Source organism: Lissotriton vulgaris, chromosome 4_1, assembly GCF_964263255.1.
Source record: "Lissotriton vulgaris chromosome 4_1, aLisVul1.2, whole genome shotgun sequence".
NCBI classification, from domain to species: Eukaryota; Metazoa; Chordata; class Amphibia; order Caudata; family Salamandridae; genus Lissotriton; species Lissotriton vulgaris.
Window position 1 is genome coordinate 1,998,928,358 of NC_141691.1, and position 26,578 is coordinate 1,998,954,935.

The 26,578-nt window shown below is 47.2% G+C and overlaps 1 protein-coding gene across 1 annotated transcript; it reads right to left on the reverse strand.

The window, feature by feature from the left end:
- Positions 1-3,012: 3,012 nt before the first annotated feature.
- LOC147724829 (fucolectin-5-like) lies at positions 3,013-25,766 on the reverse strand. The gene is made up of 3 exons (XM_086966326.1): positions 25,682-25,766; positions 3,875-4,151; positions 3,013-3,573 (listed from the first exon to the last, which is right to left on the reverse strand). The coding sequence occupies exons 1-3, from the start codon at positions 25,764-25,766 to the stop codon at positions 3,378-3,380; spliced, it is 558 nt and encodes a 185-aa protein (XP_086822452.1). The 3' UTR covers positions 3,013-3,377.
- Positions 25,767-26,578: the final 812 nt, after the last annotated feature.

Here is a 26,578-nt window from a genome sequence, read left to right on the forward strand (position 1 = left end):
TGAAATAGTTACCAGAGGCATCTGCTGCTCCAGCGCCTGTAGATTGGATTAGACTCAGAGACTCCGAACCTGCTGGTCCAAGAAAGACTGATTTTGGGCCAGTCGGCCCCGGGGGCCAGCTTGTGCTTTTGCACTAGAACACTTATGATTTGAAAACAGTTGGAGTGGGTCACGGATTAATAGGGGGGGCTTAACTGTTATAATTGACGTGTCTTTCCTTGCTCTGCCTGTGTCGTCCCTGTTGCTCAGCAAGTATGATTGTTAGAATGCCTGATGACCTCATGGAATGTTGGAGTGCCTGGCCTGAGTGTAGAGTGTCAGTTGATGGCAGGCAGGCCGAGGGGCAGGGAGGCGGCTCCTGGTGGAGCTTTATTCCATCTACCTATCTTCTCATAATGAACTTAACCTGGAACTAAGCTTTAATAAATCCAACCTATTTTATACACATGGCTCCAGGGACTTTCAATTACCACATTAAAATAAATGGGAAATAACCACTACCGCTAGCTTGAGGGTCCGCCTATAAACGCTAGAGCCCTAAAAACAAAGATCTGTAAATTGACTTCTTGACATTAACGGTGGATCTCCACGCTAACCCCCTTTCCTCTAAAATATTATGCAATACTACATTACTAGTGAACCTTCTTATATCACTAGGACCTAAAACCATTCTTGCAGACTGGAAACTGACAACCCCGAGCCCCTTTGAGAAATGGTGGAACCTACTATGCTCCATCAAAGATGCTGACAATGTACTTCCCTCCAGACTCCGCTCCTCCAACAGGCCTAGGTGACTATGGGATGCCTTAGACAGATACCTACAAGAGAACAAACCACCCCAAGCTAAGACTAGTACACTAGGATCCACTAAGGTTGTCAATCCCCATGTTGCCATGTGCGTCTACAACCCACAGCAGACCCCCTCTTCCCTACTGCACCCTCCCCACTTTTTCCTTTTTTCTTTCTCTACCTCCTTTCTTTTTCTCTCCCTCTCTTCTCTTCTGCCTTTTGTATAGTCTATCTCTCTCTTTCCATGAGCCAACTTTTCTGCCAAGTTACACTCAGTCTGATCCAGGTTTTAAACACAATACTTGTTACTACTTATATTACACCCTACTCATGGTCTTGACTATAGGTTTTCAGACATAATCTTTAACCTGGTCTTTCATGTTGTGCTTCGAATGTACTGTAGCCGGAGTGTATCCCATACTGTTGTTACTTATTATGTTTTTTTTTTTAATGAAAGTCAAAATTATGTGAAATAAAAAAATATATGAAGATCTGGCAATTAAGAATATAAATTGTGTTTTAAACACAAAAATAACACTTTTTTAGTGAATTCAAACATATTTATCCAAAATCGAAAGCCTGTATTTGAAGTTAAATTATGAGTTTTTCCAGAAACTAGCTAAATGTTTGGAAATGTTATGTTTTGGCTCGTGTATTGGCATTTTCATCATCTATGTAGATACAACTTTTTATAATATCACTACTGCTGTTTTAGGCCTAAGTGGGTAAGCTTGGTATAACTTTCTAATTTATTATCAGCAAGTTTCTTATAAATTGAGCGATGGCACTGCTGTTATCAGCTTGTAATATATATCTAGCTCTCTCCTATTCTGGCTGTGAATGTATGTTTTATAAAACTTTTGACCTTTGTCCATGATACTTACAAGTAGGTTATCAGTCAGATGGATACAGAAAAGGCTGAATTTACAGGTAGGCGTGATGCTAGAAAAGACGTGGAATTTTACATTGAAGAGAATTGAAATGCTATACGGATTTTGAAAACAAGGTAAGCATTATTTCATGTTCTGTCACTTTTCAAAATCTCTATATCATTTTGATTCTCTTCAGAAATCCTGAAAGTAACTGAAACCTCCAAGAGCAACCAGACCACAGGTTCACACAGAGCCTTTTAAAGGAGGGAGCTGAAGAAAGCCATCTGAGAAAAGATTCTCATTATAGTTCCAAATCCATAAGCATCTCGTGGTTCAATAAAAGCCTTTGCTCAAATGTCTCTTTCTTTAAAATCCTCCTCTCAGATCTCATGTGAGTAAATAAGTCCACAATCTATGCTGTCATTCAGTAAGTACCACTGCTGCAAGATGTAACCTAGCAACAGCAATGTATGTAAAGACAGCCAGACAAAGCAGTGCACAGATCTGAGGCTACTGCATGGAGAGGGGGGACATGATCATAACTTGACATCACTGAACAAGCCGGCATGCAGGACCTGCATGAACACATGGACTGTGCCAGCTGACAGGCTCCGAAGACTCAGCTGGTAGAAATGCCAAAATGGTGGTGTCATAGTGGCATGGCTGCTTTCCCTTTAAAAGTGACCAGTTTCTCCAACAACCTACCAAAGCAAGATTTGGATCCTGAATACCTGGGTCTCAAGTAGAAAAAGTTGATAGCAAGACAGGAGATGATCCATGCTGGTATACTCAACAATGAAAATTTACTGAGATGAAAAGTGGGAAGAGACTCCAGTCGCTGCAAAACTGGGCGAATGCAAACCTTTGTTCGTACATGGCACAGTAGGCATCTGGCGAAAGGTGTCCTTTAGTTGTTGATAGAGTGCAAACCAAAAGTCCTTGTATCCCTATGGAAATCCTATGTGTTTGCATCTGAAAAGGTAGCTCTATCCACATATCAGGCTGACCTCGGTGACCTTGAAGCTATAATGTCATTCCACATATCTCTTGAGCAGAGCAGCCGCGGTCCGTACAGGTAAGAAGGGTGAGGCGGTGGGGCCGGGTGAGGGGCGGATTTCGACAGACGATGACCTGGGCAAATTAAATAATAATTTAATTTCCCCTGGTCATCGTCCATCAAAATCCCCCTTCACCCGGGCCCCCCACCCCACTGCTCCTACCTGTACCGGCTGCGGCTGGAGCAAAGTTGGGCTTTTTGAAATGTTGGTAAACCTGCCTAATGGCAATGGTCTGCATAACAGAGTTACACCCGAACTGCAAAACTCTCAGGGTACCTGTGGTTTTCGTCTTACTTCCCATTTCCTCTCATTCTCCCATGGAATAAGTGCACTGGCCTCACAGCACAGAGGCACTTTCAGTGATTTCATCTTCCTCTACTAAGCATATGGTGCCTTAATATAGACTGCTTCATAATTGGGCAAAAATAACCTCTTTCTTCAAACAGAGAACTGTATTGTTTCTAACAAGCAGAGCAAACATAATGGCTTTCCAGCCACTTCACACATACTAAATGCCCAGGGAACCAATGGTGCATACTGGGTTGCACAACTCTTGCTGGACTTAAAATTACAGGTATTTGCTACATAAGAAGTGACTGCAAAGTAACAGAACCATCTTGGACACATGACCATGGATGTGAGCGAGCGCCCCTCTTGACTACCAGTACACACTCGGCAGCAGTGGTGACAGCTGTGGTGGCAGCTGTTCTGGCAGAACACCGTATACTTCCACTCCGCACAGGGTGAGGTATTCCCGACGGCCTGTGATGACGACACTGACGTAGCGGCCCACCATCCCTTCACAACAGAGCGTAGTTACGGATCCGGCACTTAGGTCAGTGATGGTGCCACACCTGTAGAACCAGAGAGACAAGCAGAGGAACAAAGTTAGGCAGAACTGATGTCATGGAAGCCCACCCATCAGTATCGAACATAAGGTGCGGTCCGAAGACGAAGGTGAGTTTTGGGACAATGTATTATGAAGCTTGAGGAAGATCGATTAAGAGTCACATCACCAATCACCCAATCAAAGAGGAGAGGTTTGTTGAGTACCTGCTGAGCAACAAGGTTATGCTAAACACTGTTGGTAAAGCTTCTCCAATATCAAGCTTCCCTTGACTCACTGCAGTCAAATGCACAATTATCAGAACTTACACAGGGTTGTTATTGTTCTTGTTGTCTCCGACCCGAACTTCAGCATCTCTGAGTCTCTCAGGGCAGCAGTCGGCTCTGTTCACTACCACAATAGATCCAATTGGTTGACTTTGTCCTAAGTCCAGTCTCCACCATGGATTCATGTCCCCGTTGGTGGAAGAGCAGTACTTTTCATAGTAGTTCCCATTGCGGTCGCAGTTTAGTGGGTATGATGGCAGCCCAAGGTTTGGATACTGGCTGCTTTGTGTAGCTGTTCCTTCCAGTGCCAAATTTTCAGCTAAAAATGAAACGCAAATGAGTAAGTAGAAAATAAGTCGAAACACTGGCTCAATAGAAAATATCAACTCAGATATACCTACCTGCAGTAACATTTAATGCAAGATATTAGTTTGCACAATATCATCATGGTAGTGGATGTGGTGATAGAATAGTAAATTTACACTCCTCTGTGCATGCTTGCCTTGAAAATGTTGTGCAAGCCAATATTTTGAAGCAGGTCAATATATTTGTGATTCACCTATAACACAAGTCCGCTTTATCGGTGAACTTTGTGGAGATTTACTAATTTATAGCACAACGCAGCACAGCCACCAAAGCTGTAACGCTGGAGAGCTCAGGGCACCGCCATATGTATTAAAATATGGCACTGCTGTTCTCGTCCTCAGGCCTGGCTGCCTAGTGCCTTGCACATACCTTTGCACTAGCGAAAAGGTGTATGAGTGATGTCTGGCATGGGCTTTGCAATGCAAGGGTACCCTCCCTGTACAAAATACTATGCTTAGATAGACTCTAAAGTGTTTCCCACATTATATGCATGCTGTACAGTGCAATACGCATGGAATGTGAAAAGTTAGAAGTGAAAACATTTCTCCTTGTTGGCACCTGCCTCGAAGAGGCATTTTTTTAGTACTTTATCCTGTCTATCTTTTTTAGTAGATTGTGTGAGAATGCACATGTACCACTCATGTAATGCTTCCTTCATGTAAAGAAGTGCACTATCATGTTACTACTATGGTAAATTTCAGTTTTGCACTGGAAGGTAAAACATTTATCAACCCTATGGACCAGTTTGTATCTTCTGACTTGCGCCAGTGCAAAGTGTTGATAAAGTTTTCCCTTGATGTTTTAGCCTGTACAGTTGTATGCAGATGGTTCCATAAGCACGCTTGATATTTCACCCTCTACAAACGTATGCAATTTGTTCCATTTGAGAACTTAATGATTTACCCTATACATTGAGTCCTATAGGGCAAGGTAGATTTCCAACATATGGAGGAGGTGCTAAACAAAAAGAGGAATCCGCTGATGAAATTTGTTCCCATACTAATATTATGTGGCCATTTCTTTTTAGGGTGTCAATGGTTTACAGGGTGTATGGCCTGGAATGCTGCAATTATAGGATTACATTTTAAATGTGGTAAAATGTGCTTCTTTGCGGATCACTGTTGTGTTTATATGTGCCTGTGCCATGCTGCTATGGTGTGCACTACAAGTTCCAGTCTGGATTGATGGTGTTGTCACCAGTCAGGTGCTGCAATGAGCCGGGAGACAGAGGACATTGTTATTAGTGGTGCTGTAGATGAATAAATCTTAATTAAAGCATTACTTATGGTAAGCGTATTACTTTACAGAGTAGTGACAAGTTACAGCACAACCCCGGGAAACCTTCACGCAAAGTCATTGTTGGATTTTGAAGTTCTCTGTATGGATTCCTTAATTCTCGCTATTCATGACTAGTCTAATGGGAGTCACAGAGGTACTGTTTATGTAGCCCAGGAAAGTCTCCCACTTTATTGTGGGCCGTGAGTTATTGAATTTGTACAAAAATGTGATTTAGGACTTAAAGTTTGCACTTACTGGCCATTGGTGGCACCATAAACATCCTGGCACTCACGTGTCTCCTGAGCTCGTGAGCTCTCTGTAGGGTGATCAACCATTCGTAAATTTCACAGACCGTCCGTAATTTGGACCTCACGTCTGTTGTCCGTGAGGATCCCTTTTACGGGCACCTAATTTTGGGCCTTGCATGGAGCAGAGCTGTTCCCCTGTGAGAGGCCTCAGCTCCCTGATGGGGCTGCCTCACACTCATCCTCGGAGTACAAGAGCAGACCCACCCCGCCCATTGTCATTCTACATGAAGGCTGATTGCCACATACAGAATGACAATGGGCCAGTTTGGGGTGTTACAGCATGTGGTGGGCCACCTCCTGCCGCGATTAAGGGCAGGGCATTCTGTTAGGGTTAGATGGACGAAACATACAAAAAAAATGTACAAAGTTAAAAAGAAGAGGTTATAGTTCCTACAGTCATCATTTCATTTCAGAGCTGAAGCATTTTTAATATTATATAAAACGAAGCAATAGTTGCTGCTTTTTTATTTATTTTATGCATCTAACATCCATTGACAAAGCCAATAGTCATGGCTTGTTGTAGGTCTAATCTTACTGGATGCAATGATAGAAAGAGCAAAATACCAGTCGGACGGCACATTATGCTCAGCACATATTTTTAGCTGAGGTGTTTTAAGTCACGCCCTTAATTACATCAGACACGCTCCTTGGAGAGACCCCAAATTTTCATCCCACTTAAAGCTCTGGAAACAACACCATGTCACAGCCACCTCGCGTCCTGGCCCTGTGCATCATGCATGACTCATGACTTCCAAGTTTTCAGATTGCCTAGGTGCGGGCAAAGTGACCCCCCCCCCCCACCTCCCCCCCTTACTTTAGGAACTACAGCGAGGATGAAGTTCTTGATGGGCCTTTTCTGTCTGCACTGGATGGGTGGGTGGATGGGTGAGTGGGTAAAGGGTGGATAGAAGGATGGGTGGCTAGGTGGAAGGGGAATGGAGAGAAAAAGGGAGGATGGATGGATGAGTGAAAGCATGGATGATTGACAGAATGGATGGGTAAATGGGTGCATGGATGAGTGAAAAGAATGTAACGATGAATAAGTGAAAGAATGCATACATGAGTGAAAGGGAGGGTGGAGAGCTGGAAGAAAGGATGGATGGATAGATGAGTGAAAGGATGGAAGGATGGGTGAAAGGGTAAATGGTTGGATGGATGAGTAAATGGATGGATGGGTGGAAGAGTGGATGGATGAGTGAAATGATTGGGAGAAAGGGTGAATGGATGGATGAATGAGTGAAAGGATGGAAGAAGGGATGGATGAGTAAAATGATGGATAGAATAGGTGTGCAAATGGTTGAAAAGGATTGGAAATGGATGGGCACACAGATGGAAGGACAGAATGAATGGTAAAAGACTGAATGATGGATGAAAGAATTAATAGATTACATTTTGAGTGACACCCAACTGCTACTAGAATGTTACCCTAGGAATTGTAAATGTTTGCATGTTTTGTTCAAGGTTGTAGAAAGAGCCTCATGGTGCCATGAGCTGAGCTTGAGATGAATATTGTATTTGTAGCAATAGGTAAGGGGTCAAAAATAAACGATGTAATGGTGTATAGCCAGTGCCTTCTTTAAGCTGTACGGAGAAGCACATTTCTGACTTCTGTCAGATAGCTTAACTTTCTGGAAAGCCCCCATAAGCAAATGTATGTTCCACTTGCTGAAACACCCATAACGCGTTCCCTGTAGTGGGTTCATCACAGCAATCCTCCCTTTAGCTCACCTATGTGTGCCTCTTTTCATCTCACAATAGCACTTAGATATGAGATGCTAGTAACAAAGTGTATCCGAGCAGACCTTCCTGACCACTTCTCTCACCAAACATGCCATCTCAGGACCATGAATTATAAACAAAATATCAGACTGGAAAACCCAGTGCAGCAAACATATAAATAGATTATTATCATATGAAATACCACAAAAAGACCTGCACAGTTGCTCAAAGCTACATTCATACCGAAAAACCGTGACGTGCACGATTGTCTCAACCTAATATAAAACCTATTTTGACTTGTACTTAAGTGGTTGTCCATTTACTTACTTTTATACTATAGCACAACTTCCTCTGATGTGTCTGTAAAACGTAACTTTTGTCCTGAATTTTGACCGTCTGTCCTGAATTTGTATCCTCTGTCCTGAATTTTTACACTTACGTTACTGAATTTGCACCCATTGCTAGTTGGTCACCCTAGCTCTCTGTGACGTGCTAAAGCTTATGTCATTCTTCCTGCAACACAGCACAATTCTGCACTCACGTTCGCTGCGGCTACGTCATTACGCCGCCTACGGGTGAACCGTCATGTCTGATTGTATTTGGTCTAGCTTTATTCACGCGTCCTGTCATTTCGAAAACTTGTATGTGATGATTTTGCAGCATCCGATGGCACTTTTCTATGAAAGCGCCGCTGCAATTGTTTATCTTCAGCATTTACTTTGCAACTTTGAAAATGTGACCTGTAGGTATTTTTTTGCATTGGGCAACGTGTTAAATATACTAAGTCTGAAGTCTAAGTACTTCTACTTTTATTGTGGATATTTGGCAGCCCGTCAAATTTATTTTACTTCCACTCTGTTGCTGGATATTTGGCGCAGCATTTGCACCTTGTGTGTTCCTGAGGGTGAATAGTGGACACTGGTGCCTGCAGTGAACTAGTTTCTTGCGCATATCTAGGGTTTTCCCTGCAGGGTTAAGAAGGTACACTGGTCAGTCTGGCTCAGAGACCAAGGGCCAGATGTAGGTCACCAAATGCCGGTCGGTAACGGCCGACCGGTATTTGGTGATTGAGATGTAGGGGGGCCTAAATTTTACAGAATCGGTAAATTTACCGATTCTGTAAAATTGGGGGATTGGGATTGGACATTTCTGTAAGGAAGGGCGCGGCCTGATGCAGATGCCGTAAGTTGCGAGTTCTGGAGCTCTCGCCTGGCAACCCCATATCCTACGACATTCTGCATAGTTATGCCACCAGGGAGCCCCCAAACATCATGCTGAGCCCCCCAAAGTGCAGCTGACCTCCCCGACCAATGCTGTTGCAGTATCAGGGCTGCCATAAGAACAAATCACCTGAGGGCAGCTCCTGGCATGGCTGTGGCGAGAACATGGCGGCCGCTGGGTATTGAGCCATGAACAGGCCTGGGCTCGCAACCTGAGTGTGTCACCCACTGAGGACAACTTTGCAGCGCGGCAGACGGTGCACCTGAGTGGCAGTACGCCAGCGGATAGGCCCGCCGAGCTCCGGGGCCCTGGATGGAGAAGTGAGGCATCCCGGTGCTCGAGCATTGGGACTGGCAACACTGATGATAAGTGAGTGCCGCCGCTGCTGGGCCTAGCTACCGGCCTTGAAGGAGCATCATATTGGCCCTTGCACTGCAGGTGGGAGCCGGTGTCTGCAGAGACGATGGCGGGCCACTGTACTGGTGCGATGCCTGCAGCAATTCAAGGGCACAGTTGGCTTTGAGACACCGCCTGGTCCCGCGTAATGATCGAAGGGTGGAGTCCAACTGAGATGCTCCTGCTGGCGCCAGATGCTCTGTGAGGTGTGGAGGTCTTGCGGGTAGCGAAACAGCGGTTGGCCCCAAGGAGCTGTGGCCAAATCCTGGCCTCCCTCCACCTATCGCTGGACACTATTTTGGCAAGATTCACACCAGTGTACAGCTGAAGGGGCCTGAGTGGGCCTGCAGGCTTTTTTGGCCTGTGGCTACACAGGGGAGTGTCTTTCACCAGGATCCAGTGCATTATCGTAGGCTCTGAGGAAATCTAGGAACCCCTTCCTTGGCTGCCACCCACTGCATGTGGCTTAGCACTGTCTTGGGCTTGTGTCCTGCTGGATGACTCTCTAAAGCCACTGCAGTTTGGACTGGTGCGGTGGGTGCTATGCTGGATGGTGGTCACTTGAAGGAGGTGGCTCTGACATTCTGCTCCATAGAGGCTTGTGGCCTGGGGACACTGTAATATACTTTCCAGGAGTTGGGGGTCCTACTACTAGGGGACCCTGTGGTTTGCAGCTGAGGCACTTTGAAACTCACAGATATCCAGCCACCCTCTTGGGCCTTAAGGATATCGGTTACCCAAGACCCTGCAGGCGAGGATTGCCTTGAAACGGTGTCTCTGTACGACTATCGATGGAGTGGCCCCTTGCTGCCCAAGCCCTACCCCCCCTGCCTGACTATAGTCATTGAAGTTGTTGCATTGCTGTGGCAGAGCCCTGGTAGAGCTCTTCGGCGTCTCATATAATTCTTTGAGTATGGGTAAAGTTTCCAAGAAATGTAACCTGAATGCAGCTCGGACGCCGATTACAGAAGTACCGACGGAGAGAGCGGTGCTTCCCCCTTTAGTCCCTGAGCCGTGGCCAGGTGGGGTGAGGTCTGTACATCTTCCAAGCTGGAAACTTCTCCTGACTTGGAAGGGTGAAGAAAATGATGCGGACACCTAGTGGACTCAGGTGATCTCTGTATCAGTTTTACTAAATATGGTTTTGGGCACAGTTCTTGTTACTTTATCACTTGGTTTGCAGTAGCTATCAGTTTAAATGGTCCTGATGAAAGCAATGACATAATGTGTCGCTAATTGCTGAAACATGTTGACCTCACATTACATGTAGACAATCCAAAAATGTTGTGGTTGTCACTGACTACTTTTTAACATTGGTAGAGTGGGTAGCACCTGAATAAAATTAATTTCCAGTCCCCCCTCATCCAATTTTAAATACACATTTTTTCTTATTTTTTCACACTTTATTTATTCCTTGCACTGCAACATCAGTCCCCCCCCCTCAAACATTGTCACATCCTCTTAAGTGAGAAGCGAGACCACAGTAGTTCGGTCTGACCGGGTGAGAGCCATTTTTCAATCTAGGCACTCCCCGTGAAAGACGAGTGGCACCTTCAATGGTGGTCTTTAAGGAAACCCAATGATGAAGGGCGGTTTCGTGTGGTGACTGATGGGCATCCTTACCTGACCACTTTGAGGGTTGGGTGTAGGGGTGACCTTAGAATAAACACTAGGAGTGGGGTTTTAGTTCTTTTTTAGTTTATATTTGACGTTCACCTCTTCCTTCTTCGACCCTCTGATATTTTTTGTAGTTCATCACCTGAATGCAGCGGCCTGGCCCTTGAGGTGACTTTTACCAGTGGCCCTGCAGAAACACTGGTGTCCTCTCAGGTGGAGCTTTCGGCGGGACCCACCCTCCAGGATATCTTATAAGCTATCCCTGCGTCCTGCAAGGCCTTAGAAATGAAGATCCACACCCACAGAACAGACCTGAGCATCCAGAAGGATGTTAAACAAAGGAGAGTGCTGCACTGTTCCTAAAGAAAGTAAAACAGACTGGCGTGACCGGAGGTGTGTGTGTTACACCTTTGGGCATCCATTTTGTTGGACGTGTTTGCCTCACACACCCGAAAGGGTGTCATGCTTCATCATAGGCGTTGCTCCTCGTCGAGGAGGCAGTGCAATCCCCGACGGGCTCACCTCAGAGAGGGGCTCTTTGGAGGAGATCTTTTTGTCCAACAGCCTATTGGTGAAGTGCGGGTGTATGGGTTAGGGCAGTAAGTTTCCTGGAGAAAGTGATTAAAATCTAGCAGGGGGTGCCGGAAAAAGCTTTTCCTTTTTTCTCCCCTGTTTAGGCATAGGATTAACCCCTTAGGTAAACTACACCAACACGAAACACATGACACTAGCATATTTTTCTTTCTTTTTAGCTCTCACCATCACTAGGTCCTGAAGAATCGCGGGAGATCATTCCCAGGCGAGAAACATGTCGACCAACCCTCACTCTAGTCTCGTCTAGGGTTACGCTACCTAATCTGCCGTCACCCAGCGAGCTATATCCACGTTTTTAACTGCAGTAGGGGGACCCTCAGAATAAAGCTTTTTCCGGCACCCCCTGCTACATATTAATCACTTTCTCCAGGAAACTTACTGCCCTAACCCACACACCCGCACTTCACCAATAGGCTGTTGGACAAAAAGATCTCCGCCAAAGAGCCCCTCTCTGAGGTGACCCCGTCGGGGATTGCACCGCCTCCCCGACGAGGAGCAATGCCTATGATGAAGCATGACACCCTTTCGGGTGTGTGAGGCAAACACGTCCAACAAAATGGATGCCCAAAGGTGTAACACACACACCTCCGGTCACGCCAGTCTGTTTTACTTTCTTTAGGAACAGTGCAGCACTCTCCTTTGTTTAACGTGTAATTGACACGGGCACAAGCTGACACTGGACCTTCCCCCTCCTTGGGTGGTAATTGGTGCCCGGCTGATCGACTGATCACTCTCCCTCCTCCTTGACGACTACCATCCAGAAGGATGATCATGGTCATCTAGCTGAAAGGGTCACAACAATGGGGCGTTCATTGGTGGATGTTCCTTCTGACTTTGCGACGATGCGAGCACAGCTATGGGATATGGAGGACAAAGTATGCACCCTAGAAGTGCAAGCTGAAGACAGCGAAAACAGGTTCAGGAGAAACAATATCTGCATTGTTGGACTCCCGGAATGCATTGAGGGGAACTACATGCTGTCCTACCTGGAACACTTGCTGCGCATGGCACTTGCTCCAGAAGGCCTGTCCTCGATCTATGCCCTGAAGAGGGTGCACAGAGTTCTGTCCCAACCCCTCCTCCTGGGCACATCACTGAGACCAGTTGGGGCCAGGCTCCTCCATTATCAAGATAAAGACCTTATCCTCGCACAGGATAGAGACAGAGGTGACATTATAGTGGACAATCACAAAGTTATGATTTTCCCTGACTCTACTAAGGAGGTCCAGAAACAGCGTTCCACCTTCCAGGATGCCAAGAGACGATTGAGCCAGATGGGCCTAACATATGCTATGCTTTTCCCAGTCGGACTGCGAGTGGTGACCCTGAAGGGAATACAGTTCTTTAGCTTTCCACAGGAGGTGTGGGAATGGAGCTAGGGGTACCCACAGATGTGACGTAGCCAAGAGCCCCGGGCGCGGCAAGGGAATGGAGCTAGATGCAACCACAGATGTACCCTGGCCAAGAGCCCCAGGCGCGGATCCCCTGCAGAAATCTTTGAGGCACAAAAGCAGGGCCCTATGGGGTGGAGCCCCAACGAATGCGGGCCCCAATGGGAACAGCAACAAGCAGTGGAGGTGGTGGTGGCGATGAGTGACAGCCTCTAGAGCCGGACATTTTTGGTGGGGACTGGTGTCACTAGGAACTCAGACCTGTCCTTGGGTGCTAGCTCCTCAGAGGACTCAGACAATGAACTCCACAGGTCACCCCTGGTTCTTCTAACAAACTCATTTAAAGTCTGTGATGTATTAATTGAATGTTAATACTGGTGTGGGCTTCGTTTCTTGCCTCTTGAGGCTTAACTGTTTAATAATCTGCGTATAACTTGCATTAACGATAGGCCCCAAGTGTACTCTCCTCTTTTTTCAGTTGGGTGGGGGATCAGTCTGGTTAGAAGTTTTAGAGCTGTCATTCCCCCAAGCTTTTTGTTCCTAGTAGTTTTGTTGGGTGCTCCCACTACTGCTTATGCGTTGACTGACTGGGTGGTGTTTGCCTGCTTGTCCTGTGGTGTGTGTGTTGGGGCGTTCATTGGTTCTTTGTTGTGGGGGGTGGGTTCTTAAGTCGTGCCCTGGATATAGTCTCCTCTTCTTGCGGGTTTTCAGGTAGTCCTTGTGGGGAGGATGCTTCCCTGAGTTGGTGCCACCCTTTCTCGCATTATCTTTCTCAATGCCGTCTCCCTTAAATTATAAGATTGTCTCCTGGAATATTAGCGGGATGCATACCATGGCTAGGAGGCATAAAGTACTTTCATATCTTAACAGACGAGGGGTCCACATCACACTCCTCCAGGAGACACATCTAATAGTCAAAGTGTTGTGTGGCGTTTTAAGCTCTGAGTGAATTTTCCCGATTCGTGCCCTTATATAAGTACAATTCACATTGCCCTTATATAGGCATAGAAATCAAGCCCTTATTTAGGCATAGCTCATGCTACCCAAAAACAGGCATGGCGACTTCAACCCGTACGAAACGTCACAACGATTTCTTGGAAAACCAGCTTAAGCAGTTAGGGAACTTCCCCTTGCTCGAATATTGAATATTTGATTTGTCCAAGAACTCAGTTACTTTACCCTAGGGGTTTGTTCCTGACGTTCATATGGCCGACTTTACACCAAACTATGGCATTCCTAAACACCTTCACGATATAAATATACCTTCACTTACTCTAGCAAGATACGGTAGTTCGGAGCAGTTCGAAGACCTACTTGTCAGACGCAGCTCGCTACAGCAAGTGCAGAAGGAAGCAGACTCTCCAGCTGACACACTGATCAGGAAGCTTACTTTCTCATGCCAAGAATCCAGCTCCAGTGTTTCCGGCTCCCCTTGCGGGGTGTTGGGAAATCGAGTCCCGAGACAGAGATACCACACCTCCTTCATTCTAACCAAGGTATGAGCTGATTAGAACCTAGAGACACCTTTGGTAGATTCTTGGCAATAACTAAACCTATGCTACACAATACTTACTTCTTCCCTCGTACTAGACTTAGGTTAGGTACATTGGGGTACGCGTATTTAGAAGCACCAGTTGAGTATTTTAGTCAATGTTATTTATGTATTGAGGGGCGAGGCCAGTAGCATGGAGGAGTAAGACGTGCCTCGGCTCAGCTCCCGGCGTGCTGCGTTAATCTGACGATTATATCTCTCCAAAGCCTTCAAAAACAGCCCAAATCCGTGCCCCAGCCTGGCACTGATACTTTCGCCACGAAAACTTCAAGTAATTTGGCAATCGGCCGGGGAGAGGAGACTTCCGAAGCGGTGCGGACGCAACAAAATGGCGACCGGGCGAGAGCTGGCGGCCTGGCTCTGACTCCGCCCGAGCACCAGAGACTCTTGCTGAGGGCCTCTCAAGACATCGGAGCCAGAGAGAAAGCGACACTGACGGAGGGGGTAACCACATCGCACAGACACATCCTGCGAGTGCCCGGCTGGAGCCTGGGTGAGGCCGGCGCCGCGGCCGGCCTGGGGAGACCCCCGAGGACCCTCGCCCTGGAAGAGGAGCCCGAGCCAATTGAGTGGGACTGGCGGGCGGCACGACCGAGAAGACAGGCGGGACACCCCCCGTCCCTGGAGAGGAAAAACCCTGCCCTGGCCTGCGGGGCTCCTGGGGAACTCCCATCGAATCCTCCTGAGGCACTCCATCGCTATTCCTGGTGAGAACACGATATATCCGCGGGGGACGAGCGGCCCGATACGAACCAGGCGCCCTCCGTACCCGCAGGACCACCTCGCTGTCCCAATTTAGCAACATGGGGAAGAGAGACCTGCCTGCAAGGTCGGCCAGGCAGGAAACCATTTAAACCTACGCCACGGCAAGAGCGCAAAAGGAGATGCCCCAGAGCCCCCCGGAAACGCTCACGGACACGGCCATGCTTTTGGAGGCGATTCAGGCCTCCAGGACTGATATCAAGGACTCCAGAGCGGCACTTGAGACCAAAATAGGAGAGGTGGGCTCCGAGGTTCTGTTGCTATGCCAGGACTTCTGAAATCTCACCGAAAGGGTGACGACGGCGGAGACCAGAATTAGCGGAACGGAAGACTCTATTACTACTCTCCGTAAAGAAATGGCGGAGTTGCAGGCTTCCCACAGGCAGCTGCTATGGAGGGTAGACGACGCCGAAAACAGGGCAAGACGAAACAACCTCAGATTTGTAGGATTTAGGGAATGCATTGAGAAGACAGATGTTGCGGCCTTCTTACAAGACTGGCTACGTTCAACCTTCCCACAGGCCCAGTTCTCTAACTGCTTTATCATTGAAAGGGCGCATAGGGCACTACTAGCGAAACCGCCCGAGGGAGCAAGGCCTCGGCCGATCATTGCGCGCTTTTTGAACTATGCCGACAGAGACCTTATCCTCAGAGAAGCTAGGCGGAAAGGAGAGCTCCGGATTGAAAATGTGAACATCATGCTTTTCCCTGATTACAGTCAGGATGTCCAAAAACAGAGAAGATCATATGACTCTGTCAAGGCGAAACTTCGAGAACTCCATATCTCGTATATGCTGCTCTTTCCGGCGAAACTGAAAGTAATGTTCAAGGTGAAGTCACATTTCTTTAACTGCCCAGAGGAAGCCTTGCACTGGCTGGAGGAAAGACCGTTGCTTCGAGAAGCCGAGGAGGAGGGCCGCAGAATCCGAACAGAAATGGCGGCCGCGAACTTTCGGAGGAACTCGCCTAGGGCGCAAAGATCCCAAATCCCTAGAATGCAGCGGGGCTCACACCCGTCGCCCTATCCGGACCCGCATGCGGCAGGATGAGGCAGAGGAGGCCGCAACGCGATTCGACCCCAGGGATCAGAGATCTAGATTTGGAGGACTGGCTCATTCACAAGAGGCAAACACTGGAGGCCTCGACAACGAACTCTTATCGGAGGTGAAGGACCCAACTGACCGTTCTACACACCCGCTGGTCGAGGTAATCCGCGAGATGGAGCTGGGTGCAACTGGCGGAACAGAGGAACAGGACATTGAAATGCAGGACTCGCAATCGTGAGGAAGCTTGGACCTTGCATCCGTAGTAGCAGCACGCCGCTGCTAGTGCTGTGCAAGTTATAACCCTTTTCATATTTCATTACCTTTTCTATTGACTTGAAACACTGTACATGGGGTGTTGCTGGTGCCCCTGTGGTCTTGCTTATCTCCGGAGAGGCGGGACACGCTCCACAGGGCGCCGGTAAGGACTATACCCCTGGTTTGCATCCTGAACGTAGTTTGACCTGGGATCCTGTGGGTGGGCGACAGACCTTCACCGCCTGAAAGTCCAACCAGTTGAGGGTTACACGAATGGGCTGGAAGGGGGGGAATGGTAGGGAGGAGGGAGGATGGGGGGAAACAGTTGAAACAGTTCTGTTGGGGGGATCTCTGTTGGGGAAAGGGGGGGACAGTTGGTTAACTGCAGTCAAATTTACTGGTGTGCTGTGCCGTGCCTCCGCACCGCAAGTCATTCCCACATGCCCAGAGATGGCCTTGGGTACCTCACAACATACCATACGAATGCCTGGGTCGCTTACCATGAGGGGGTTGCCCGCCTGACCACTTCAGGCCCACGCCATGCTAGCTGACCAAGACACACACCGGGAAAGCCGGGGAGGGATTAGTATCTTATCATGGAATGTGAATGGATTGGGCAGTAAGATCAAGAGGGGACTGGTCAACTCGTATCTGAAACGTGCAGCCTCAGACATCACGCTCCTACAAGAGACACATCTCAAAGGTACTAAGTGCGGCTTCCTAGCTAGAGGTCGTTTCAAGCTCCTAGCACACGCAGGGTATACGTCGGACTCTAGAGGGGTCGCCATTATTCTGAAAAAGACCACTCCATTTCTCATAACACAAACATGGACAGATCCCCAGGGAACATATGTAGCAATCAAGGGGATATGGAACAGATGCGCCTACACTATTGTCTCAGTCTATGCACCACCGAAACTCCAGGCCCCCACACTTAAGAAAGTAGCAGACATACTGCTGGAAACAGCCGACACTATACAGATTGTAGGGGCAGACTTTAATGACGTAATGGAGGTCTCTAAGGATAGATCAAGCACGGCACAGAGGAAAGGGACGCAGACCCCCTTGTCACAATGGGCGACCAACCTAGGTCTCACGGACACAAGGCGGTGGTTGCACCCTGAGGTACGGGTTTACTCGTTCTTCTCGGGCGCTCACCAGGCCTTCTCGAGATTGGACTATGTCTTTATGGCCTGCCAATAACTGACGTTACAAGACGTAGCAGAATATAAAGCTAGAGGGGTTTCGGATCACTCACCGCTGCTAGTCAGACTGGGGGCGAAACGCCGGGGAGATAGCCAGCACTTACACTTAACGGCATGGGATCTGCAAAACCCAAACGTCCTACGGGGACTCAGAGCGGACATTAAAGTCTATATTGCCGAAAACGAGGGTTCAGTGACCTCGAAAGTGGTTTTCTGGGAGGCTTTCAAGACAGTTATGAAGGATAGGACTAAGAATAGGTTGGCAGAGGAGCGAAGAAAGCTCCACTCTGAGGCCGAAATCATCGAGCTGGACATATTGGATCTGGAAAGGGAATGCCAGAACTCGAGAGACCAGTGGCAATCAGGAGACTCACAGTCAGACAATCACAATATAGAGAGCTGGTGACAGGAGAGGCGAAAACACAGGCACTGGCTACCTTACATCGCCTATACGATGTAGGGGATAAGTCTGGTAAGCTCCTGGCGTGGCTCAGCAAAAAAGAACGGGCAGAGAGATGGGTGGAGCAGATTACAGACCCTCAGCGAACGACACACCATTCAGATGTACATATAGCTGAGGCATTCGCAGACCACTATGAACACTTCTATGAGTCTAGAGATCTAGGGACAAGAGAAGAGGCGATACAGTATATGGACCAAACTGACCTCCCGACTTTGTCCATTGAGGACGCGAAAGCGATGGACTCTGACATTGCACTCGACGACATATCGGAGGCACTGGCCAAACTGAGACCGGGGAAAACGCCAGGCCCCAATGGCTTCCCAGCCGAATTCTTTAAACGAACGGCTGACCTACTAGTAAAACATCTGAAGGGCCTATATGAGGATGCCCTCCGGGACGGTAGGCTCCCTCCCGATCTGACCATGGCCACTATTGTCCCTATTCACAAGGACGGCAAACCGAAAGAGCTTTGCGAGTCCTATCGTCCAATTTCATTATTAAATTCGGAAACAAAGCTATTGGCCACTATCCTGGCAATGAGAGTGAGACAGGTGATATCGCAGCTGATCCACCTTGATCAGACTGGGTTCATACCAGACAGGGCTACCAGACTGAATCTTAGGTGCACTCACAATTGGCTACAGGAGGTCAGAGACAGGGAGGACCCGCACTGGTTCCTGTCCCTAGACGCGGAAAAAGCCTTTGATGTGGTGCACTGGCCTTTTCTGGAGGGTGTCCTACAGAAATTCGGCTTTGGGCCGAAATTCCAGAAATGGGTGCAGCTGCTGTACACTGAACCGAGGGCCAGGGTGAGAGTAAATGGAGTCCTCTCGCGGGAATTCCAAATACGACAAGGGACCAGACAGGGGTGCCCCTTCTCCCCACTCTTATTCGCTCTAACGATAGAGGTCTTGGCGGCTAGAATTCGCCAGAACCCGACCATCAGAGGCTTCCGGCAGACCGAAGGAGAAGTAAACGAGGAAAAGATCTCGCTATATGCAGACGACGTCCTCCTGTATGTAACCTCGCCGGAGACGTCGATTCCGCAGCTATTTCACGAACTGGAACTGTACGGTGACCATGCCGGATACAGAATAAATTGGCATAAGTCGGTCTTATACGACCCCGCAGGGAGAGAGGAGTGGTCGGACCTGCCAGGACAGCTGCTCACTACGACTGAGGGATTTCAGTATTTAGGGGTCTACCTCACCCTGGATAGACATATCTCATACACCCGTAATATTGAGCGTATCATGGTGAACTCCATTGCAGATATGGACCGCTGGAGACTGCTCCCTCTCACCCTCCTAGGCCGAGCAGCCATATATAAAATGATTGCTCTAGCCAAGTACCTATACGCCCTTCAAAATGAGTACTGCCCCCTCCCCCCAAAAGTCTTCCCCAAGATACATGCGGACCTCCGTGCCTTTATATGGCTGGGCAAACAACCTAGGGTGGCTCTGACCACCCTGCAGAGGCACCAATATAGCGGGCGATCTCGCTCCTGAATCTAGAAGCATATTACTGGGCGGAACACCTGGCCCCGATTAACGAATGGTTGCAGGCGCAGGCGGACCACCCCTCCTATGCACTAGAGCGCCACAAATTAGCACCCAGGCACATCCTTTCCTATCTATATGGGGGACATGGCCGGAAGCGTCTTCTACCGGCAACTGAAATTATCATCCATGCCTGGAGGGCGTCCACGAAATGCATGGGGTGGGATGGGAAGCCAACAAAACAAACACCAATCTGGCACTGCACGTGGCTGACGGAGCTCCACAAACTGACGAGATACAGTAGGTGGGACGACATAGGGATTTCCACGTTGGGAGATGTCATTGCCAAAGGGCAACTGAAAACATTCACGGCCCTGGCCACAGAATTCGGCCTACACCCCACACAGAGATACAAATACACTAGATTACAACATGCATGGGGAAACCCGAATATTGACACTGTAGATCTGGCAGAATTTGCCCCACTTGAAGTCAGGCTCCTACAGGAACATATCCAGCAGAAGGCGGTATCTCTAACCTATAAGACCCTCACGAATAACAAGTTGGGGGATCTGTCCGACAACAATGGCAGGCGGACGTGGGAGGCATGGAAGACATTGACTGGGAACTGGTCTTAACACATCCTAGTGAGGTGGCAGTTAAATCTCGACTCCGCCTTATCCAATTTAACGTGCTACATAGAACCTACTTCGACAGGGCGAGGCTTCAAAAGATGGGAAATACGGATGATGCCAAATGCCTGCGATGTCAGGACCCCAGGGGGGATTTCTTTCATGTCCTGTGGTCGTGCCCTAAAGTGCAGGGGTACTGGTCGGATGTTTTCACGGAATTGTCTGCAGTACTAGAGATTCAATTACAGGTCGACCCCAAGCTGGCTCTATTGGGCATGACAATTGATGTGGACCTTCCACGCCCTCTGCTGACCTTCCTTGTTCTGTCTTTAGGAGTGGCTAAGAGGGACATTGCGAAATACTGGGGGGCACCAGTAAATCCACGTCTAGAGGAATGGAGGGGAGGCCTAGAGATGTATATGGCGGCTGAGAGGGTTACATATAAGGCAAGGGGATGTCCCAGGAAGTTCAGAAAAGTGTGGGGGAAATGGCGCAACTATCACAGACTTGATGCCGGACTGTAAGGGTTCATCATGAGAGGTCCATACTGGAGGACAAAGAGACTTTATGATAATTGAAATGCTGATGATGTTGTGGAGAACCCATCTGGTGCTCACCTTTGTATGTGAATTGTATGCCTTATTGTGGGTAATGACTGGGGGGGGCGGCGGGAGCGGGGGGAAATGCATAATGCACTTTGCTGTAGAGGTGACTGCACTGTTCAGTTTGGAGAAAATGCCAATAAAAACGGTTTAAAAAAAATGTTATTTATGTATGTATTTTTATGGCTTAGAAACCATACAATGCTATTACAGTATTATTTCATATTACTGTTTACGCTGTACGCATTATACTTTGCAGTCTGTATAACGATAGTAGCAGTTCACTTCTCTTGCATGAGAACGAAGACTGTTCAATAAACCCTTTTTATTGAAAACGCCCTTCTCACTATTTCTCTGCAACGCTGTAGAAACGAAGCATGCACAATTTACTGAGTGAAATTCTTATCTATTGTTTCCGCGACTCTGAGAGATATATTCTTATTCTTGAAACAAAGTTGTCATGTTTATGCGGTTGTCAGAAACGAATCCCTTCTTGTATATTCGAGAAATTTTCTAGTGACCTCTGAGTTAGTTGGCACACACACAATTAAGTTTAGTATATTCGATAGAGACCTAGTTGACCTGAGTCCTACGTCTAATCCATAGGATATATTATTCCAATGCGCAGAGCCTATTGGGAATATAGAAACTACACTACAAAAGAAGGAGCTGCGCTCCAGCGCCGGTGGAGGGTAGGCATGCTTTTCTTCTTATTCAGCGTACGTGAGAGGAGTGTTGGTATGGACACATGCAGGGGTCCCTCTCCAACATTTGGAGCATCTCATAGACCTAGCAGGCTGTTATGTAGTGGTGTAAAGGTGCTTGGATTGATGTGACATTGTTGTAGGTAGTGTAAACAGGCCAAATAATGATCAGGCAACATTCTTCACTGAACTATCTAGGACATTGGCCCCTCACCTGGTGGACTACATTATCCTGGGGGGTAACTATAACTGTATGGTTGATCCAGGTCTAGGTTGATCCCATCCACCATTGTCAGATTCCCCTGTGATGCAACCAGCCCACCCTTTTCCGCGTGGTAGAGGGAGTGGGGAGTGATTGACTCCTAGTGCATGCACCACCTGGGTCAAAGGGACTATTCCTTTTTTTCTCATTTACCTGACTTGCATTTTAGGTCGGACCCTCTGTACACCTGACCTGCATGGCTTAGTCCAATCCTCAGAATACCTCACCGGGCCATCTCTGATCACAACCCCCTACTTGTGGGCATGGGATGGGAGAGAGCCCCACCATACATCTCGGCCTGGCAGGTTAAACTGGAGGTATTAGAAGACGGAGCCTTCCAGGATACTATGGGGACTGCTATTAGTAAATACTTTGAGGATAACACTGGGTCAGCGCCCACTCCCCAAGTGGAGTGGGACACGTTTAAAAACAGTGATCAGAGGACGCTGCAATCTGGATCGGTCGGAGTCCATTGGACCCTGTTGTTAGAAGTCTCGAAGGTGGAGGAGTCCCTTTGAGCAATGGAAAGGCACCGAACAGGTCATCCAGACCTACAACCAGATATGCTAGAGTGCAAAGAAAAAGTAGCTGAACAAGTGGAGCGATTGCATAAGTTTTTCTATAAGGATTATATGTGAGGGCACATGCAGAGAGTGACCGTACTGGCTCACTCTTGGAGAGGCTAGCCAACACAACAAAAAGAAGCTCATTTATTGTTGAGCTAGACTCTGAACAGGATACCAAGCTCCACTCCCTAGAGGACATTAACCGGGAATTTTATAATTAATATGCCACCTTGTACCACAGTTCTACATGTTATGTTATGTTAAAATGTCTTATAAAGCGCACATACATCGATTAATTTCTTGGAGCTAAACTTGAGGTATTGCTGGGGCCCTGTGTATTTTAGTTGTCTGCAAGGTCTAGTTATAGGCTTGGGCAAATAGCCAAGTCTTAAGAAGCCTACAGAATCTAGAAAACTCAGAACAGATTCTTAGATCTGAAGGGAGATTATTCCAAAAGCTGCGTGCCAGTACAGCAAATCTGCAGCCACCTAGTTGTTTCCGTTTGTAGGAAGGGATGGTTAGAATGTTCTTGTGGGCAGAGCGAAGGCTACGCGCAGGTAAATATTTCTGGTCAAGTTTAGTTAAATATGTTGTACTAGCACCATGCAGAGTTTTGATAATAAGGCAGCCAACTTTAAATGCACATCTTTGTTGGATGTCATCTGCCGATATCAAGGCATTCTTGATACCTCTGACCCTCCCAACAGTGTCACTGCTGCAGCCAGGAAAACCAGCCCATGACAAAAAAGCAAACCTTCCATTATTGATGAAGAACATCGATTATGAAATACTTAGTAGGACACTAGCCACTCAACTCCTGTAGCATCTGCCCACCCTCATACATGCAGAACAGGCGGGATTCATCCCGGGCTGCAATACATCACTCAACATTCCCAGGTTCCTTGTACTGTTAGAGGATAATTCATACGACAAGAGACAGGCGGAGGTTTTTGCAGTGGACATTGGAAAGGTTTTTGAAAGCCTGGAATGGGCCTTCCTCTATGGTGTAATAATTTTTTTGGGTTTGTGACAGGACTTTATAGCCTGGACAAAACTAATGTATATGGAACCCCCTGCCAGAGTTTGGATGGGTCGAACTATCTTGAGTGATTACAGCGTGAAACGTGGGACTTGCCAGGGCTACCCTCTGTCACCTTTGCTTTTTGCCCTGGTAATGGAGCCTCCGGCCAGCTATATCAGAGCCTGGGGAGCTTTCTGGGACCCAACCTCTGGCGCACAAATGCATTACATTGCGTAGTAAGAGGATGACCTGCGCTATTCCTGCATGGCGGGGACTGGGAGCTGACTGGAGCATGCCAGTTACTGGAGGGTTTTGGATCCCGCTCTGGTATGCGCGTTAATTAGCAGAAGTTCTGCATTTTTCAACACTGGCAGCCAGGGATCCCCTGGCTACACCAGGGGGTTTATAATGGGAGTCCAGATGTTTGCCTTACCTGGGGGTTCAGGTATATCATGCACCCATAGACCTGCTGGAGTGGAATATGGGGAGGGAGGGCTCTGAGAGCTCTTTGCTCTAGCATTGAGTTTTGGTCTATACTCCCCTTATCAGTGATACTTTTAAAGATGGAGGCTTTCCCCTGTTTACTATATCTTTTTGTGGTACTGCAGGTATTGGATACCTGGGGTGTCCTTCTGGGAGAATGCTAAACTCATCACAGAATTTCTTTGGGGATCGGACCACAGGAGGGTGGTTAAACACACCCTTTAGAGAGCAAGAGAGGATAGAGGCTTAGCTGTTTCCGACATTGAAGCCTAATATATTGCAGTGGCTGATGCAGTGGATGGCAGGCAGACTTGCACTGGGGAGGACAATGGCCCCTTTTGCGCCTGAACTTTCTGAACTGATTAGGGTGATGCATGGACTTCACCCATCTCGGCTGGACGGCACCATATAATTTCAGTTTCTGCTGCAGTGTTGGATCCAGAGCCTGCGGAGGACACAGGTGAAATTCCCATACTCCCCTGATATTCCACTGAGATTCCTTGAAATGCTTCCACACGGTGGTGATTGGCCAGGCCTGACAGACTGGGTGGCAGCAGGCGCAACAATAGTGAGTACCCTCTTTTGTGATGAGACGCTACTTCCATTTGAGGAGTTCACAATGTGACCGACTACAGGGGCCATTTCCTTCTTCACGGTGCAGTGACGATAGCAGTACGCAGACACTGGAGAATGGGCATGGCGGAACCACCACTCACAAAAAGCTGTCAATACTCCTCTCTAAGCAGAACTTTAAGGCTGTCACGTATCCATATAAAATACTGAGGGGTGACGCACAACTAACTTTAGATAATCTTAGGTCCACCAAGGTGGAGGATCTGGGAGTGTCCATACCGGAGAAAGATTGGATATCCATATTGGAATGTTTACTCAAGGCCTCCCGAAATGCGATGTTTAAGCTTATTAAGTTCTGTGTAATTCGTCAAGCATACCTTACAGCTGGGATTATTAACCTATGTACAAATAGATTGGTTAAAAAAATGAGAATCATAGCGAGTCACAATCTGACCTACCGAATCAATATTCATGAGGTCTGTTGTGACTCTCTAAGATTGGAGACCATCACAGGGAGTCAACTTATTTTTTTAATGCAGCCCCTTTTCCTTAAAGGAAACAATGCTTCATTTAAAAGTAAAACTTAAAAAAAATGTGTTTGTTTGAGACCTGGTAGCAGTCCCCTGGACCACTGCTTACTCCTCAGCACACTTTTTAAAAAACATTTTCAAAGGGGAAGAGGTTTCAAGGACACCCATTCCTGTTTGCAAATGTGTTGCTAACTTTTTTGAGGTGTGGTGAAAGTTCAATGTTTTACGATCAGATTGCAGTCACAAAATATTAAAACATACTTTAAACCCTTTCGATGCTCATGACGAGCTCAGCTCGTCATGATGCACAGTTGAGCTGTGCTGATGACGAGCTGAGCTCGTCATGACACCAGCAAAATGGTAATTTTCAGCACAGGAGGGGGAAAACGCCTAGCAGCCAAGGTGTTAAGGAATTGTTATTTGAAAAGGATGCCCTAATGTGCCCCTTCCAAACAGTGATGCATTACGGCGGACTTATGATTTTCCGAATTACAGGCTTCGGTACCTCAAATGGCTTTGTGCATCAGACTCCTACTTTGGCATATAAATATTTGCTGTCTGGTAAATTAGCAAATTTGTCAGAAATTCAGTATGAAACTTAAATTTATATTTATGCACAAAATAAAATAGTTTTGTTCTATTTACACGTATCACAGAAAAGTCATACACAAACATAATTAGACGAAATTGAAAATCTACCTCAATGATGAACATTATACCTGACCGTTGAGGTTTTATCTCTAAACCCTTACTTAAATGGTGATTTTCCTGATTTAAATCTGCTCAAATTAATCCCTCTCTTACTTGCTGGTGTTGGGTAGCATACATGGTCTGTCCATATTCCTCTGAAGATGCTGATTGTGAACAGGAGAACTGCAAGAAATTCCATCCTGTTGGGAAAAGAAAGATTGTCTTGAAGTTAACTCCAGCACACCTGTCCCAGGTATTGACTCACTGAGCTTGTATCCACCAGAGAAATACTAACTTCTTTTCAACAGCAGGCACATCCACTTGTTTGTTGTGCCCAAAAATGCATCTTACTTTGTAACATTCAAGTTTAAACCTCAAAATTCCCTGGTGCCCCATTATTTTAAGGAGAAGTCTCAAAAGTCCAACATCTGACGTTTTTGCCACTAACATCTACATTTTCTGCCGAAACCAGTTAACAAGTCTCTTCTGCGGTGGACCTTCTTCACTTTAAATGGTTATCTCTTCAAGCAACACATCATCACAGGGAATGCGTCCGGATTTCAGAACAATTCCCGAAGAGTTCCTTCTCCCACGCCTTATCACCATATGTCCTCACACAACTGCATGTCGATCAAACTCTTTGATACACTCACCCTTTCTTTAATTCTCATCTCATCACCCCTCCTGTCTCCCTTCAAACACTCTGTCCCATAATTCCAGAGTTGAACTGCAACAAAATTTAGGCCTGGGCACCAAAATAACGGTAGGCCGCATTAGCAAACCAGATAGGCAAAAACGGTGGCCCACGTTTGCCAATCAGGCCAGTTTTTAAGATATGAAGGCCGCTGGATAAGTATTTTGCAAGGTATGGAAGACTGCATAGATTTGAATTTTGCTGCAGGCAATGCTTGTTTTAATATCAGGGAAATCAACAGTAAAATCCAGCCCAGCAGACTATAGAACAGGTCCACACACTGACTTGTCACTCCAGCCCATCGGGCACTGCCTGAT

Bases quoted from the DNA above. Each gene is read 5' to 3' on its own strand.
- LOC147724829 (XM_086966326.1), bottom strand. From the start codon at position 25,766: ATGGAATTTCTTGCAGTTCTCCTGTTCACAATCAGCATCTTCAGAGGA. The intron at 4,152-25,681 runs GTAAGAGAGGGA...TTTCATTTTTAG, and splicing joins ATGCTACCCAACACCAGCAA to CTGAAAATTTGGCACTGGAA. The intron at 3,574-3,874 runs GTAAGTTCTGAT...CTGGTTCTACAG, and splicing joins AAGAACAATAACAACCCTGT to GTGTGGCACCATCACTGACC.